The sequence below is a fragment of the Oncorhynchus keta genome, chromosome 20, assembly GCF_023373465.1.
Source record: "Oncorhynchus keta strain PuntledgeMale-10-30-2019 chromosome 20, Oket_V2, whole genome shotgun sequence".
In the NCBI taxonomy this organism is placed as follows: Eukaryota; Metazoa; Chordata; class Actinopteri; order Salmoniformes; family Salmonidae; genus Oncorhynchus; species Oncorhynchus keta.
The window spans coordinates 16,234,522-16,252,309 of NC_068440.1; the positions used below are offsets into that span (position 1 = coordinate 16,234,522).

The following is a 17,788-nucleotide window of genomic DNA, read 5'->3' on the forward strand; positions in this document are numbered from 1 at the left end:
TCTGTGACCACATTGCGGTTTGTCCTCTCTAGATGGCCGGCTTTGGGCAGCAGGGTCCAGGGGGCTACGGTCAGCAGAGCCAGGGCTACTACAGCCAGCACGGCCCCCCACCACACGCTGGCCAGCAGCAGGCCCCCTACCCCCAGCAGGTCCACCCCTCCCAGGGCCAAGGGCCTCCGCAAGGGGGTCCACCCCAGGCACAGCCACCCTACAACCAGGGACCACCCCAGCCCCCGCAGCAGTCGGGGCCCCAGCAGGGCCAGTCCGGGCCCAGCTACCCTCAGCAGCAAGGACCCCCGGGGCAGCAGCCTCCACAGCAGCAACCCCCCTCGCAGCAGCAAGGACCCCCGCAGCAGCAGCAAGATAGGGCGGCCCCTCCTCAGGCCCAGCCACCCCCAGGCCATCAACAACCCCCAGTCCACCAGCCACCCCCCGGCCACCAATCCTCTCCGGGCCCCCAGGGCCAAAACCCATCTCCAGGTCACAGTGGACCCCCACAGCAGCAGGGTCAGTCTCAGCAGGGCCAGCCCTCACCCTACTCCCAGACCCCACCCCTGCAGCAGCAGGGCCAGTCTCAGCAGGGCCAGCCCTCACCCTACTCCCAGACCCCTCCCCTGCAGCAGCAGGGCCAGTCTCAGCAGGGCCAGCCCTCACCCTACTCCCAGACCCCTCCCCTGCAGCAGCAGGGCCAATCTCAGCAGGGCCAGCCCTCACCCTACTCCCAGACCCCTCCCCTGCAGCAGCAGGGTCAGTCTCAGCAGGGCCAGCCCTCACCCTACTCCCAGACCCCTCCCCTACAGCAGCAGGGCCAGTCTCAGCAGGGTCAGTCTCAGCAGGGCCAGCCCTCACCCTACTCCCAGACCCCACCCCTGCAGCAGCAGGGCCAGTCTCAGCAGGGTCAGTCTCAGCAGGGCCAGCCCTCACCCTACTCCCAGACCCCACCCCTGCAGCAGCAGGGCCAGTCTCAGCAGGGTCAGTCTCAGCAGGGCCAGCCCTCACCCTACTCCCAGACCCCACCCCTGCAGCAGCAGGGCCAGTCTCAGCAGGACCAGCCCTCACCCTACTCCCAGACCCCTCCCCTGCAGCAGCAGGGCCAGTCTCAGCAGGGCCAGCCCTCACCCTACTCCCAGACCCCTCCCCTGCAGCAGCAGTCGCCCTTCCAGGGGTTTCCACCTCCGACACAGGTAAAACATCACCTATCCGCTGAACTAAGGCCTAGGCATTAGCTTGGGAAGCTTACTCAGGCTTTCAGGGTTCCTCACTTTACACACATTCATGTATTTGTCCTCGCCGTCTTTCCTCCCTCTCTCATCAGGAGCTCTCCCAGGACTCGTTCAGCTCCCAGTCCAGTGCTCCCCCCTCCAACCAGCCCACGACTTCCAACAAGAGTGGCACAGAGGACAGCATGCAGGGACGGCCTTCTAGTTTACCAGTAAGCACTCCCAACACACACTACCCGTCTGTCACTCAACACACACGTACATACACACAATCTACCACACTACAACAACCTCTACCTCCTTAAGTTGTCCACTCAGCAGTCATCTTTTCCCAGCACCTTATTTTAGCATATTCACGTCCTCCGGCCCAGTCCTCTCTGTTGGACTGCTGGCTGTGTTGACCTTGACTATTCACATGGTGGTCGGCTGGAACACACGAGTCCGTGTTTATTGACGGTGAGTCTTGAGCGGGGGGTCACCACCACCACCTCCCTTTCTCCTGGGTTGACAGCTATTCTGAGGTGAGCGTTCTCTTCACACTCCACGGTGAGGGAAAGGGTTGGATGGTGGAGCTGTAGGAGGCCAGAGGATAGATGGGTCTGAAATGCTTTACTGAACCACGATCAACCTGTCTCGATAAGCAGGTGAAAACATATTCACGAGGGAAATAAAAGGTGCTGAAACCAATAACAAAACATGGTGATCCTTTTCACTTTGAAATGGACCTTTTTATTTCACCCCTATTTAATTAGCAAATGCGTAGAATTTCCAATCTGGGAATAGATAAACTAAGCTAAATGATTATGAAGGGTTTTGAACTCTGACTACTCTCTCTGTGTGAACGAGTGCGACGGTTCAGCAGGAGACCCTATCTGTGCTTGTTTCTAGGTTTAGACAGAGAACACGTCTGCAGGGAAACATTACATCATTAATGAGAGGGAGGGAGGGGAGTGAGGAAGTGCAAGCAGATGACTTAAATAGGGAGAGGAGGGAGAGAGAGATTTCAGTGCCAGTGGGGGATGTCCTCAGGATGTTTCCCTCTTTAAAAAAAATGTATTTATACATTTATTTCTTTATCTCCGGGCTCAGCCATTGGCCATGGAGGTTATTTGTTTCCCGGGGATTCCCCCATCGGCTGTGTGTGATTGGCTATGGGAGCCATTAATCTGAGGTCTGAACCATCAGATTGCTCACTGCCAGCCCACCCCTACCTTCCCCCGAGCACATGACACAGTGTGCAGATTAGTCAATATTAACCATGCTGCCTTTCAGCCAGACACCCAGCCAGGCAGGCAGACAACACCTCAGCCAGAACAGTACAGATGCAACACTGGCAGCCACAGCCATATCATATAGCCAGTGTTGCCTTAGCCAATGCCAACAGATAACCCAAGCAGAACAGAGCACGTTGGTAGTTGATCATTGTGTCAGGTACGTAGCTTTAGGATAGCTCAGATCTACTGCCTTTTTAAAATCAGACTTTGAAAACCTTAATTGTTCACACTGTGGACATTTCCGTTTTGGTTTCACCATAACATGATGGACATTAAGTTTAGCAAGGCAACACCGCCTCCGCCACTGCAAATCCAGACGGGGCTGTCAGCACCTGGCTCAGTCTGTTCTGGTCTGCTGCGTATTCCTGTGGGAACTCAGAAGCCTAACTGACGGTAGTCCTGGTTGAAGAACAACTACAACAAGCAGCATGAGAAAGGGGGAAACAGCCGGCATGCAGGCTGGCAGCGAGGCTGAAACCAGCCAGACGAGTTGAGCTGCTTCCTTGTTTGTTTTCAGCCGGGTAGCTAACTGAACTACACACACACTCTCTCTCTCTTACAGTTGAGCTCATCATACTGTGTTGTTCCCCACACTGCGTTTATTCAGTTCACTTCACTTGAATTCTTTTAATAACGTTTCCCTTTTCTGTTTGAAATGCATCAGCTGATGCTGTTCCAGTGTAGGCATACACACACACACACACACACACACACACACACACACACACACACACACACACACACACACACACACACACACACACACACACACACACACACACACACACACACACACACACACACACACACACACACCCTCTCCCCTTTCTGGTGAACACATTCTTAGAGTACTGTTTCCCACCAATGACCTCTCAGCTAATCCAAGGTACTCAAGTTCAAATGAACACTACATGACCAAAAGTATCGTCAAACATCTCGTTCCAAAATCATGGGCATTAATATGGAGTTGGTACCCCCTTTGCTGTTATAACAGCCTCCACTCTTCTGGGAAGGCTTTCCACTAGATGTTGGAACATTGCTGCTATAACAGCCTGCACTCTTCTGGGAAGGCTTTCCACTAGATGTCAGAACATTGCTGCAGGGACTTCCTTTCAGCCACAAGCATTAGGGAGGTCGGGCACTGATGTTGGGCGATTAGGCCTGACTCGCAGTCAGCATTCCAGTTCATCCCAAAGGTGTTCAATGGGGTTGAGGTCAGGGCTCTGTGCAGGCCAGTTCAGTTCTTCCACACTGATCTTGACAAACCATTTCTGTATGGACCTCGATTAGTGCACAGAGGCTTGTCATGCTGAAACAGAAAAGGGCCTTCCCCAAACTGTTGCCACATAGTTGGAAGCATAGAATCATCTGGGATGTCATTGTATGCTGTAGTGTTAAAATATCCCTTCACTGGAACTAAGGGGCCTGAACCATGAAAAACAGATATGACACTTGGCATTCTGGCCAAATAGTTCAATATTGGTTTCATCAGACCGGAGAATCTTGTTTCTCATGGTCTGAGTCCTTTAGGTGCCTTTTGGAAAACTCAAAGTGGGCTGTCATGTGCCTTTTACTGATGAGTGGCTTCTGTCTTGCCACTCTACCATAAAGGCCTGATTGGTGGAGTGCTGCAGAGATGGTTGTCCGTCTGGAAGGTTCTCCCATCTCCACAGAGGAACTCTTGGGGACATTTGTTTTGGTTCCCTTCCCCAGATTTGTGCCTCGACACAATCCTGTGTCGGACCTCTATGGAGAATTCCCTCCACCTCATGGCTTGGTTTTTGCTTTGACTTGCACTGTCAACTGTGGGACCTTATATAGACAAGTGTGAGCCTTTCCTCCAGTCAAGTTGGAGAAACATCTCAAGGATGATCAATGGAAACAGGATGCACCTGAGCTCAATGTCTCATATCAAAGGGTCTGAATACTTATGTAAATAAGGTATTTCAGTTTTTCATTTTATTAAATTTCTAAAAACCCGTTTTCGCTTTGTCATTATGGAGTATTGTCTGTAGATTGATGAGGAAAAAATAACTTGATCTGTTTTAGAATAAGGCTGTAACTTAACAACATGTGGAAAAAGAGACCGGGTCTGAATACTTAATGACCCCTACGACACTACGTGTGTGTCTGTCGTTGTGTAGAGGACTCAGTGTGTCTGTCGTTGTGTAGAGGACTCAGTGTGTCTGTCGTTGTGTTGGGGGCTGTGTTGTGTAGAAGACTCGGTGTGTCTGTCGTTGTGTTGGGGCCTGTGTTGTGTAGAGGACTCGGTGTGTCTGTCGTTGTGTTGGGGCCTGTGTTGTGTAGAAGACTCGGTGTGTCTGTCGTTGTGTTGGGGCCTGTGTTGTGTAGAGGACTCGGTGTGTCTGTCGTTGTGTTGGGGCCTGTGTTGTGTAGAGGACTCGGTGTGTCTGTCGTTGTGTTGGGGCCTGTGTTGTGTAGAGGACTCATTGTCTGTCGTTGTGTTGGGGCCTGTGTTGTGTAGAGGACTCATTGTCTGTCGTTGTGTTGGGGGCTGTGTTGTGTAGAAGACTCGTGTGTCTGTCGTTGTGTTGGGGGCTGTGTTGTGTAGAGGACTCGGTGTGTCTGTCGTTGTGTTGGGGCCTGTGTTGTGTAGAGGACTCATTGTCTGTCGTTGTGTTGGGGGCTGTGTTGTGTAGAAGACTCGTGTGTCTGTCTTTTGTGTTGGGGGCTGTGTTGTGTAGAGGACTCGGTGTGTCTGTCGTTGTGTTGGGGGCTGTGTTGTGTAGAAGACTCGTGTGTCTGTCGTTGTGTTGGGGGCTGTGTTGTGTAGAAGACTCGTGTGTCTGTCGTTGTGTTGGGGGCTGTGTTGTGTAGAGGACTCGGTGTGTCTGTCGTTGTGTTGGGGCTGTGATGTGTAGAGGACTGTGTGTCTGTCGTTGTGTTGGGGGCTGTGTTGTGTAGAGGACTCAGTGTGTCTGTCGTTGTGTTGGGGGCTGTGTTGTGTAGAGGACTCAGTGTGTCTGTCGTTGTGTTGGGGGCTGTGTTGTGTAGAGGACTCAGTGTGTCTGTCGTTGTGTTGGGGGCTGTGTTGTGTAGAGGACTCAGTGTGTCTGTCGTTGTGTTGGGGGCTGTGTTGTGTAGAGGACTCAGTGTGTCTGTCGTTGTGTTGGGGGCTGTGTTGTGTAGAGGACTCAGTGTGTCTGTCGTTGTGTTGGGGGCTGTGTTGTGTAGAGGACTCAGTGTGTCTGTCGTTGTGTTGGGGGCTGTGTTGTGTAGAGGACTCGTTGTGTTGGGGCTGTGATGTGTCTGTCTGTCGTTGTGTTGGGGGCTGTGTTGTGTAGAGGACTCAGTGTGTCTGTCGTTGTGTTGGGGGCTGTGTTGTGTAGAGGACTCAGTGTGTCTGTCGTTGTGTTGGGGGCTGTGTTGTGTAGAGGACTCAGTGTGTCTGTCGTTGTGTTGGGGGCTTTGTTGTGTATCGTGTGTGTCTGTGAGAGAGGAAAGCCCAATTAGCCCTGAGATTCCTTCACACAGGAGTTCCAGTGGCTTGCGTCACCGTTAAGGTGTCGGCTGGTGCCTAGCTGAACTCAGCTAGGAGTGTGCTTGCTTATTCCCTTAAAATACATTCGCTTGAGGTGTGTTCATTTTGAGACGCCGTAGCCAGTATACTCTTCCTCAAAATAGACAGAATTAATCGAAGATAATTCAAGAACTCGGGTAATTAATTTTGACATTTTTGCAGAGGAGATGTTTGAGCTTGGTGCAGTATTTCTCACTTAAAACGATTTGTCTCTTGTTGAATGACAATACTGAATACTTATTGAAGAACCCATACTGTTGACCAATCACCATCGAGGAGGCATCGACTTCGGCTACCAACATCCAAAAACAAACAAATGTCACACAATGTTGTCATATGAGCAGACTCTTCCGGACTGTTTCGGCTGGGATGCATGGAGACGCCTTTAGTGGTCCACCCTCATCTCCCAAACAGACCCCCATGACTTCTAGTGTCTGTGTCAAGTCCTTTCCTCTCTCCAGCAGAACAACTTGTTGTTGCGCCACTGCTCTGGAGCAGTCTGCACAGCTAGGCAGGGTAACTTTGTCTTCTCTCCAACCCTGCCCAGCTCCAACCCTTCTTTTGCCTAGGAGGCAATGTAACCAATCACAGCCCTCCTTTTACATCATTGCACATCCTGCAAATCACCATCAGAATGTGGAGATCCATGTTCACATTCCCTCTTGGTAATACTTACACATTGGACCATAGCTGTAAAAGTATCAGAGATCTCACTCAGGACTTTTTAATATGCCCGTAGAGAATATTATGATCAACAATATGTATAAAAATGTGACAATTCAAAAAATATATTGTCAATATTCATGTTTATATTTTTCAATTATGCTTTTAGATACAAATGTCCGCTAGATATCAACAATCCTTCCTCCAAAATACCATTCTGTGGATTAAATATCAGGAAAATGCCCCAAATCGTGGCACTGTTTTGTTCCCGGCTTCATGAGGAATCACGCCTCTGTCTCTCCCTCTGTCAATCAGCTTTTGAAACGCCGCTCGCCTCAGCCTTGTTTTGCGAGCTTCTCTGCTCTGCCTGTCGTTGCAGTATTCAGTTTCCTGGGCGTGTTTCCTGTTGCTATTCTGGGGCCAGAGCTTCCTGTGCCCACGTGTTTTATTCAGATTCCTGGGCTGACTGAGAGCGACAGTTTCTCTACTGGTTTTCTCTCTCTCACCCCCCTCCCCACTCTGCTCCATCTCATTCTGCCTCCCTCTCTCCTTCCCCCGTCTGCACATAGGTGATTTTTAATTAATGTACTTGAGAAAGTTCAATCTGCTGACTAAGTGTGTTTGGATTTGCCTCAGTGAATTGTTTTGGAGCTGGTAGACCCAGCCTGCCTCTTGCTGTTGTGCACACATGTGTTCTCACGCTCTCTCTCATAAGCTCCCCCCTGCAGCTAGTCTCGCAGCACCGTCCTCTCCTCTCTGCTCTCTTCCTATGTGGTGTTTGCTTGGGCGGGGAATTTAGATGCCCCAATAGATGCCCTTGTGATTTAGATTTTAAAGTAATGCTCTTTTAGATAAAATCACCTTTGTTTTTCTGCTCTGAGAAACAGTAGTTGTGTCGGTCAGTTGAAGTGCTTTGGCAGTGCCCTCTTCTCTACTTTGGGTTGTTCCTGGGTGTCTGTCATCGGTGGGAGGGGCGTTGCTCTGGAGAAGCAGGCAAACGGGCAGGCAGGCAGACAGACTCCATTTATATTTGTCACATGCTCTGAATAGTCTGGTGAGTGAGTAGGGTCAGTGCAAGATAGTTCAGATACCATTAATTGACTATTTGTCAGTCTTATGGCTTGGGGGTAGAAGCTGTCTCAGCCTGTTGGTCTGAGAGCTGGTGCTCTGGTATCGTGTATGGCTTTGGTGGCTGGTATCAGGCAGACAAGCTGTGGTCCTCCCTCCCAGCCCCAAGTATCAGGCAGGCTAGGCAGACCCTGGTCCCTCCCAGCACCCCTCTCCCTGCCTCACTGGGGCATCTGTGCTGAGCTCTGGGACTCTCCTCTACCATTGTGATCAGCCCCCCCCCACACACACACACCCTAGCCCCATTATTGACAGCAATCAGACCTCTCTCTCTCTGCTCTGTATTGCACACAGGTTGCTGCTGTGTGTGTGTGTGTGACTTGCCAGTCGAGAGCCTCAATTAGGCAAATGTTTACTAACATATCTAGTCAGGTAGACTATTCATTTCAGGAATAAACATGACCCATCCGTGCTCTAAGCATAATCATCAGAAATCAGAAAAGAACAGCTGAGCAATATTGATTTAGTTTATTATGCTGTTTGAAAAACAAACCAAAACAGTTTTAATAGCAATCTGTTATCTTTTCATACAATGTCCCCTTCCCACGTTCCTCCTCAACCTTGTCCATGAATTACAATCCCCATATGGTCTCCTGTATTAAGTAGCAGACTAGTGGTGGTCTCGGGGGAGATGGGGCTGGAAAGGGACTAGGTCTGGAGTGGGAACATACCTTTTTAGAGTATTACGGGTTCAGAGTAGCCTTGTCTAGAGGAGAGATCAGCACCTCGGTTTGGGCGTTACCGGCCCTGCTACCTTACCTGCCCTCAGGGCAGAAACTAGGGACTGGGATGATTTTAAATTTAATTGCATGTTGACGTAATCAAGTATCCCCTGCTTGAATATTTGTATTTTCTACGATTGTTTAGGTGGATGCCTCAGTAATGTGTTGTGGTGGATTGTATAGCGTGTGGTTGGCTTTGTATTGTACTGCTACCATTTGGTTGAATGAGTTTCTCTTGCTGTAGACTTGTGTTTCTGTAATGGTAATGGCTGCTGTGCTGTATGAGGCTGGGGCCTGCCTCTTCTTCTCTTCCTCTCTTTCTCCAATGTGGGATGGGAGTGCCCCCTTATGGTGGAGCTCAGCCTAGCCAACCCAGAGCTGGGGCTGTGTTTCTCTCTACACCCACCCTGGCCTCAAAACACCCTTCCCCCGTCCCTGTACAAGGGGGACATCCCGTACCCTCTACCCTGACCATGAAGGGTCACCCTGTACCCAGGGGACATCCCGTACACTCTACCCTGACCATGAAGGGTCACCCTGTACGCAGGGGACATCCCGTACCCTCTACCCTGACCATGAAGGGTCACCCTGTACCCAGGGGACATCCCGTACCCTCTACCCTGACCATGAAGGGTCACCCTGTACCCAGGGGACATCCCGTACCCTCTACCCTGACCATGAAGGGTCACCCTGTACCCAGGGGACATCCCGTACCCTCTACCCTGACCATGAAGGGTCACCCTGTACCCAGGGGACATCCCGTACACTCTACCCTGACCATGAAGGGTCACCCTGTACGCAGGGGACATCCTGTACTCTCTACCCTGACCATGAAGGGTCACCCTGTACCCAGGGGACATCCCGTACACTCTACCCTGACCATGAAGGGTCACCCCGGCCTAATGCTGGTGTCCGAAGGTGGAGCCACATACTCACAGAAAGGCATATCTGAAAATAGATAGTTGTTGTGATATTAAACCTGTAAAACGTCTGCAGTCTTCATGGTACTACTGTGATTGTATGGGTCCAGCTGGTGGATCAGTGGGGAGAAATCAATGGAAGTGAAATCATGTGAGATGCTGTTTGATAGTGAAATGGGGTCATGGAAAAAGTCATTTCACCTCTTCTAAGGAGATCAGAGACACACATTACGCGTAGTAACGGGAGGTACGCGTAGTAACGGGAGCGGGAGGTACGCGTAGTAACGGGAGGTACGCGTAGTATTCACTGTAGTATTCACTATGACTGATGTAAACAAACACTGCTGAATGCTTCAAGGTTTTTACCTCTGCTGTGTGTGTGTCACCGGTGGCTGTGTGTGTAATTAAAGCGTGTGTGTGCAGAGATGGGAGGGAGGAAAGCTTTGGTCTGTTTGAGCTTCCTGTAACAATGACAGCTCCTCTTCATAGTAGCTGACTGCACCATGACCCTGGCAGGCTCACGGGGAGGAGGGGCGGTGTCTGCACTGATGTGGAAACGCATGTGGAGTATGGTTACCATGGCAGCCCCAGAGACGCAGCAACAAAAAATAATGGTATTTCTCCCCGCCTCGTGTGTGTGTGTGTGTGTGTGTGTGTGTGTGTGTGTGTGTGTGTGTGTGTGTGTGTGTGTGTGTGTGTGTGTGTGTGTGTGTGTGTGTGTGTGTGTGTGTGTGTGTGTGTGTGTGTGTGTGTGTGTGTGTGTGTGTGTGTGTGTGTGAGTGAGAGAGAGAGATCCTCTTTGTGTACAGGGGACTGAGAACAGGAAGCTTGACAGGCGGTGAGTGGATGAGCTAGCGAAAGAGGGAGTAAGAAAGCCACGGGGAAATGGAGAGAGACTGGGTTCATTGAGAGCCGGTGAACTCTTCCAGGACCCAGACCCTGTTCCAGTACCGGCTCTGACCCGGTCACAGCCCAGCCTCCAGATAGCAGTTCGGTTACATGACCTTACTGACTGCCTGGTGACATCATAGCACACTAACAACCTCCACTTCCCCCAACTTTCTGCTTCTCTTGGGCTGTGCCTGAAATGGCAGCCTATTCCATATATAGTGCACTACTTTTGACCTCGGCCCCATAGAGCTCTGGTCAAAAGTAGTGCTCTAAATAGGGAATAAGGTACCATTGTGGACTGCCGTTGTATAAAAAGACTGTCGAGTAGACGAACGGCCTGGAGTTTAGCTGGAGGGATTTAGTGAAGTAATCTGTAAGTGGAATACATTCGAGTGTGAATGGAACTGGGATGGAAGCAGGAGACTGAAGCAGTATGGCAATGCTTGTGGCTGCTTTACACACTACACGGCTACTTAATATAACATGTGAAATTAGCCTCTTAAGACTGGACCTTAGGGGTTTTAAGTTTGTTGTTGACGTTTCTGTCTTTCGAGAAAATGTAAGTGTTTTTCTATTTTAGTTTGTCCGTTTTCTCGCTGTGAAAGATGGAATCAGGCTCTATGGAAGTTCCCATGTTAGCTGGAAACACAACATGCCCGTCACCGAGCAGAGGAGATGCAGCACTGGCCTCCTCTCTCTCCCATGTTGCTTAGCCTGACTACATAACATATCTGGGTTGTTGTTTGGCCTCACACAGAGGTCACCCTCCCCCTCTCCCTGTGATCAGTGACCAGTCTGGTGAATGACAGCAGTAGGTGGAGTCTGTGTTCAGGCATCTAGCGGCTCTGCCATCAGCACAACTGAACAATTCAGCAGAGAAGGGCTCACTCTCGCTCGCTCTTTCGCGCTCTCTGCTCGCCCTCTTTCTGTCTCTCTCGGCTCGCCCTCCTCGCGCTCTCTCTCGCGCTCTCTCTCGCGCTCTCTCTCGCGCTCTCTCTCGCGCTCTCTCTCGCGCTCTCTCTCGCGCTCTCTCTCGCTCTCTCGGGGCGCTCGCTCTCTCGGGGCGCTCTCTCTCGGGGCGCTCGCTCTCTCGGGGCGCTCGCTCTCTCGGGGCGCTCGCTCTCTCGGGGCGCTCGCTCTCTCGGGGCGCTCGCTCTCTCGGGGCGGGCGCTCGCTCTCTCGCTCTCTCTCGGCGCTCGCTCTCTCTCTCTCTCTCTCGGGCGCTCGCTCTCTCTCTCTCTCTCGGGGCGCTCTCTCTCTCTCTCTCTCTCGGGGCGCTCGCTCTCTCTCTCTCTCTCGGGGCGCTCGCGCTCTCTCTCTCGGGGCGCTCGCGCTCTCTCTCTCTCGGGGCGCTCGCGCTCTCTCTCTCTCGGGGCGCTCGCGCTCGCTCTCTCTCGCTCTCTCTCGCTCTCTCTCGCTCTCTCTCGCTCTCGCTCTCTCTCTCTCTCGGGGCTCTCTCTCGCTCTCTCGCTCTCTCGCTCTCTCGCTCTCTCGCTCTCTCGCTCTCTCGCTCTCTCGCTCTCTCTCTCGGCGCTCGCTCGCTCTCTCGCTCTCTCTCTCGGGGCGCTCGCTCGCTCTCTCTCTCTCGGGGCGCTCTCTCTCTCTTCTCTCTCGGCGTTCGCTCGCTCTCTCTCTCTCTCGGGCTCTCTCTCTCGGGGCGCTCGCTCTCTCTCGGGGCGCTCTCTCTCTCTCGGGGCGCTCTCTCTCTCTCGGGGCGCTCTCTCTCTCTCGGGGCGCTCTCTCTCTCTCGGGGCGCTCGCTATCTCGGGCGCTCGCTCTCTCGGGGCGCTCGCTCTCTCGGGGCGCTCGCTCTCTCTCGGGGCGCCCGCTCTCTCTCATTCTATTCTTTTCTTTACATGTTATTTTCTATGGTGGAGGGTTAATGCAATATTTGTTTTTAGCGGTATCCAAAGTTTCTTTTTTCAAAGTTAGGGTGGAAGAGGACAGAGTAACGTTCCGGGGGGTTGCAAGGTATAGTGTGCGCAATGGCTTCTCAGCCTAGTGCGCAAGAGACGCTGTCGATTCAGCATGGTTTCAGGTGTGTTCCTGAGAACGGAGTTAAGGTGGAGGAGGTTCTGCTCGCGGTCGGTGAACAGGTAGGAGCTGAGTTTATACATTCTGCTTCTAGAATGAACAAGGCTGTGGTTGTGTTCATGAAAAGAGCTAATTTGGTCGGTAGGCTAATTGCTAGCGGAATATTTGTAAGGGATGTGTTGGTGTCAATTTCACCTCTCTCTACCCCTTCAACAAGAGTTGTAGTGGCAAATTTGCCTCCGTTTATTACGGATGATCAAATTAGGAAAGAGCTGAGTCGTTTTGGTAAGTTTGCTAGCGGTTTCCGTGTACTGTCAGCACGTTTTCAGGCAGATGCCGTTAAGCACGTTGTTTCATTCAGGAGGCAAGTGTTTATGTTTCTGAACAATAATGAGCAACAGCTAAATGTGCATTTTAAAGTGAGGCATGGGGAAGGGCTCTATGCAGGTTTGCCAGCACAGATAGTCTACGGTGTTTTGAATGTAGGGATTTGGGGCACAAGAGCTTTGCGTGCCCACATAAAGGCCATAGACAAGGGGAGATACGAGCGCAAGGGGAAATCGAGGTGAAAATGCAGGGGTAAGGAGATGCAGACAGCAGAGGCTGGGCCTGAGTCAGTCTAGAGATGGTGGTGTAGATGAGGCTGGGTCTAGTCAGGCTAGAGATGGTGGAGAAGCAGAGGCTGGGTCTAGTCAGGCTAGAGATGGTGGGGTAGCTGAGGCTGGGCCTAGACATGCTATGGAGGGTGGTATAGCTGAGGCTGGCCCTAGTCATGCTATGGAGGGTGTTGTAGCTGAGGCTGGCCCTAGTCATGCTATGGAGGGTGTTGTAGCTGAGGCTGGCCCTAGTCATGCTATGGAGGGTGGTGCAGATGATACTGCGTCTAGTCAGGTTATTCTAGTGGATGAGAGAGTATAGTGGGGAAGTGTAAGAGATTAGGGAGGAGGAGGAGGGTGTCAAGAGGAAAAAGAAAAGGGTGTGGACAAGGCACCATGGAAATGTTGCCTGTTGCTGTGGGTGAGGCCTAACCAGAGAGAAAGGGCAGAGTGGTCAGGGGTGGGAGATAGAAAGAGGAGGAAAGTGAGTCTGAGGAAGAGGATGAGGAGGTATTTTTTCAGACTCCTCTTCAATTGGCCCGGGAGCTGACAGCCAGTCAACCAGAGAGGTCTAAGTACACGTTGAGAGAACTGACAAGGTTCCTGGATGAGACTAAAGGGAAAAAAGTTAATCTTGAGGCTTTTTTCCTGATCCTAGAAAGTTTGTAAGATCAGTACAACATGCTATGAGAAATGAGGGCATGGTGTCCTCTCACCAAAAGCGGTTTAGGTTGAGAAGTGGGTCACAACAGTGTAAAGGTTTACCTTCAGACACTGTTTAAATGTTTAATTTCTTACTGACACTGGGGCTTTTTGAGCTTTGCTATTGGTCTATTTCTCTGCTGGCTTTTCTCCCACTTCTTATGGAGACTCTTCGGGTAGGCTCGCTCAATATAAATAGCACCAGAGATCGGGAAAGAGATGTGTTAGTGAATATGTAAAACATAAACAAGTACAGGTGTTGTTTCTGCAGGAGACGCATAGTGATGTGGTGAATGAGAGTTGATTAGGGGCTCTGGTGGAAGAGGGCAAGTGTGTTGAGCCATGGGACAAATCTTAGTGCAGGGGTGGCAGTCCTTTTTGCACTGGGTCTGGCTGTAAAAATTTGCTCCTCAAAGGAGGTGTGTAGGGGTAGGTTGCTTGTTATTAAAGCAGAAATTAACAACATGTGTTTTGTCTTTATAAATGTGTATGCACCTAACACAGGGAGAGAAAGAGGGTTCTGTTTAGAGTCTTAGACAGGAACTCTCACAAGTAGCCTGAGGAGGCATGGTGATCGGAGGTGACTGGAACTGCTACAATGGATTTTACAAAAGACAGAAATGAGGAAGAGCCTCATTCAGTGTCAGTGGGAGTGTTAAGGGACATCTTTAATCAGTTTGACCTAGTGGATGTTTGGAGAACTAAACATCCAAACACAGAACAGTATACGTGGGTGAAGGTTTTTGGGGCTAGGGTGAGTGCAGCTCGACTTGATCGTTTTACATGTCCAGGAATCAGAGCAATAGGCTGCTAGGTGCTACCATTCTCCCAGTGGGGTTTCGGATCACACACATAACCATGGCTCGGCTGTCTATTTCACCAGGGCCCGGCAGGCATCTTGTGGAAGTTCAATGTAAAGCTCTTACAAGATGCCACTTTTTGCTCAGGTTTCCAGACTTTTGGGAAAGATGGGGGCAGCGAAGAGAGGAGTATGAGTCTCTGAGTCAGTGGTGGGATGTGAGGAAAGTGCAAATTCGGCTTTTCTGTCAACAGTACACAGCTCTCATCCTCAGAGGCTAGGAGAGTGTTGGGGGAACTAGAGCGGTGTATTAGTGAGATGGAGGTAGAGATGGTGGGACAAGGCAATGTAGGCCTCCAGGCTAACTAGCCGAGTACGTAGGGACCTGGGCAGTTTTCCAGGTTAAAGCAAGGGAGCACTTGTAAGAGCTGGGTTCTCCATGCTCAAGGAGATGGATGCTCCCAGCTCCTTCTTCTTGGTTTGGAAAGACAGAGCAGTGAAGCCAAGGGTATGCATTGTCTACGGCTGTCTGATGGGCGGGTGACCTCTGTGGTGGGGAGATGCGGGAGCGGACTGTGGAGTTTTATACTGAATTGTATAGGGCAGAAATGTGTGATCCTATGTGTGCTCAGGTCTTGTTGCAGGACTCCCTAAGCTCTCTCGGGCACAGAGGGATGAAATGGACATTCCTCTGTTGTCACATGAACTGGCAGAGGCAGTAACCCAGATGTCCCCGGTCGTGCACCCGGGGTTGATGGACTTCAGTGGAATTTTACAAAAATTCTGGGAACAGTTGGACAGGATTTCTTTTGCGTGTTGCGAGAATGCGTAGGGGTAGGAGAGTTGCCGATGAGCTGCCGTCGGGCGGCTCTGACTCTCCTGCCCAAAAAGGGACTTGTGTGAACTTAAGAACTGGAGGCCTGTGGCGTTACTCTGTGCGGACTACAAGATTTTTGCCAAGGTCCTCTCTAACAGACTGAAGTCCCATCTGGACTCTATAATACACAAGAGACCAGACATATTGTGTACCGGGACGCTCAATCACGGACAACTTGTTCTTGATTAGGGACATGTTGGACTTGTCGAGAGGTTCTAATGTGAACTTTGGACTGGTCTCTTTAGATCAAGAGAAGGCTTTTGATAGAGTGGATCATGAGTATCTGTTTAATGTGATGTCTGTGTTTAGGTTTGGGAAGAGTTTTGTGACCTGTGTGAAGCTGTTGTATGCTGGGCGTCATGTATGGTTAAGGTGGGAGGGGCTCAGTGAGGCCAGTCTGGGTGAGACGGGGCATTAGACAAGGATGCCCTCTATCTGGGCAGCTGTACACTAGCCATTGAGCCTTTTTAGGACTGCTACGCAGGGAGACTGCGGGAGTGTGCTGGACAGGCATGGATGTGGTGACAGGAGTTGCAGTCTCAGCATATGCAGATGATGTTTCTGTGATGGTCAGGGATGGGCAAGATATGCAGGAACTAGAGACCAGTCTGAAGGTGTATGAGAGAGCTTCATCAGCTAAGGTAAACTGGGAAAGAGCAAAGACTCTGTTATGTGAGGGCATGGGGGATAGGGCTCCTCCTCTGCTTCCAGGAGGTTTGCAGTGGGGTTGTGAAGGGCTTAAAGTGTTGAGGGTGTACCTGGGCTCGGAGAGGTGGGTCAGCCAAGAACTGGGAGGGGCTGACACAGGCAGTGGTGTCAAGACTGGCCAGGTGGAGGTGGCTCCTGTCCCAAGTGTCATATAGAGGGAGGGTGCTGATAATCAGCAACCTGGTGGCATCTTCCTTGTGGCATAAACTGGCTGTCCTCAACCCCCCGCCGGTCTGCTTGCAGACCTGCAGCGCAAGCTGGTGGACTTTTTTGGTCGGGACATCACTGGCTGAAGGCAGCAGTTTTGTACATGACCGATCACGAAGGAGGACAGGGCCTGGTGGAACTGGAGAGCAGGATGGCTGCTTTCAGACTAAAGCGGTGCAGAGACTGCTGTACCACACTGATGTTGGCTGGAGGAACCAGCATGCGCTGCTGAGAGAGCTGGCGGATTAGGGTTGGACCGGCAGCTGTTTCCTCATGAAGCTGGGAGGCTGAGTACAGCAGGTCTCTCAGAGTTTTACTCTGCGGTGCTGAGGAGCCTGGCAGCTGCTAAGGCCCCACGAGAAGGAGTGTGGAGCCTGGGCAGTGGGTGTGGGAGGAGCCCATCTTCCACAGCCCAGCCATCCCTTTGAGATCAGTTCAGTCGGCTACCCTGCAGAGGCAACTGATGGCAGGGGTTTACAAGGCTGGGTGACCTGAGACTGCTGGGAGGAGGGTGGAAAACCCAGGAGGTCTTGAGCGCAACAAACAGGAATAACGTCTCTTAGGCTGCTGGAGAGATTCCTGGAGGAGGTTCAGGAGGCACTGTCTGAGCGGTAGGGGGTGTTTGAGAGGCCAAGGGAGAGGGCCACCAATGTTCCCGCCACTGCAGGTGACGGCAGAGACTGGAGACTGGCAAGGGGTCTGGAGGACTTGTTAGATTTTAACACTCCGAGCCTGGGGAGTTTGAGGGGTGGGAGGTAAAGCCCTCTACAACCTCTGCGTTAAGGTGAGAGAGCATTAGAAGCCTAACAGGAGTGAAGGCACATCAGTGGCAGAGGGTATGTGGGCGGAGAGTATGGTGGGTTTAGATGGAGGCGCTCTACAAACCCCAGTACCAAAGAGTCAGGGGACCTCCAGTGGAGGGTTCTTCATGGAGCCCTAGCCACTAACAGCTGGTTGCACGGGTTGATCCGGGAATTGGGCAGGGGTGTCCTTTCTGTCAAATGAAAGAAACTGTAATTCATGTGTTTTCTGTGTGCACCAGGTTAATGCCATTAATGTCTCTGTTGGAATGTCTGTGTGACAGGTTGGGGGTGGTTTTTGCTGTTGGGATGTTTATAATGGGATACAGGTATTCGAGTAAGGAGAAAGAAAAATGTGTTTTGTTGAATTTTCTGTTTGCTCAGGCAAAGTTAGCTATTTGGCTAACAAGGAGGAACAGGGTCAAAGGTGGGGGATAACAGACCCTTTACTACTGTTTCATGGGATGGTCTCTGCGCGCCTTAGGGTTGAGTTTGAGTTCTATAAAATGATCAAATGTGTGGAGATGTTTGAGGAGATATGGTGTGTTGGGGGGCTGTCTGTATTGCTGGGGAAGATGTTTTGGATATACGGTTGTAGGAGATGGTTTTGTGTATTTTTATTTATTTTTTATTTTTATTTATTTTAGGAGTGGGAGGTGAGTTTTAAATGAATTAAGAATGTTTCAATAAAGCAAGACCAAAAGTC

At 51.1% G+C, this 17,788-nt stretch overlaps 1 protein-coding gene across 1 annotated transcript in view; it reads left to right on the forward strand.

Moving 5' to 3' along the window:
* The window catches only part of LOC118399471 (AT-rich interactive domain-containing protein 1A-like), a 125,585-nt gene that overhangs the window by 24,840 nt on the left and 82,957 nt on the right, over nucleotides 1-17,788 (forward strand). The window contains exons 3-4 of the mRNA XM_052472173.1: nucleotides 33-1,184; nucleotides 1,316-1,432. Of these exons, the coding sequence (XP_052328133.1) occupies nucleotides 33-1,184; nucleotides 1,316-1,432 (1,269 nt within the window). The remainder of the gene's footprint in view (nucleotides 1-32; nucleotides 1,185-1,315; nucleotides 1,433-17,788) is intronic.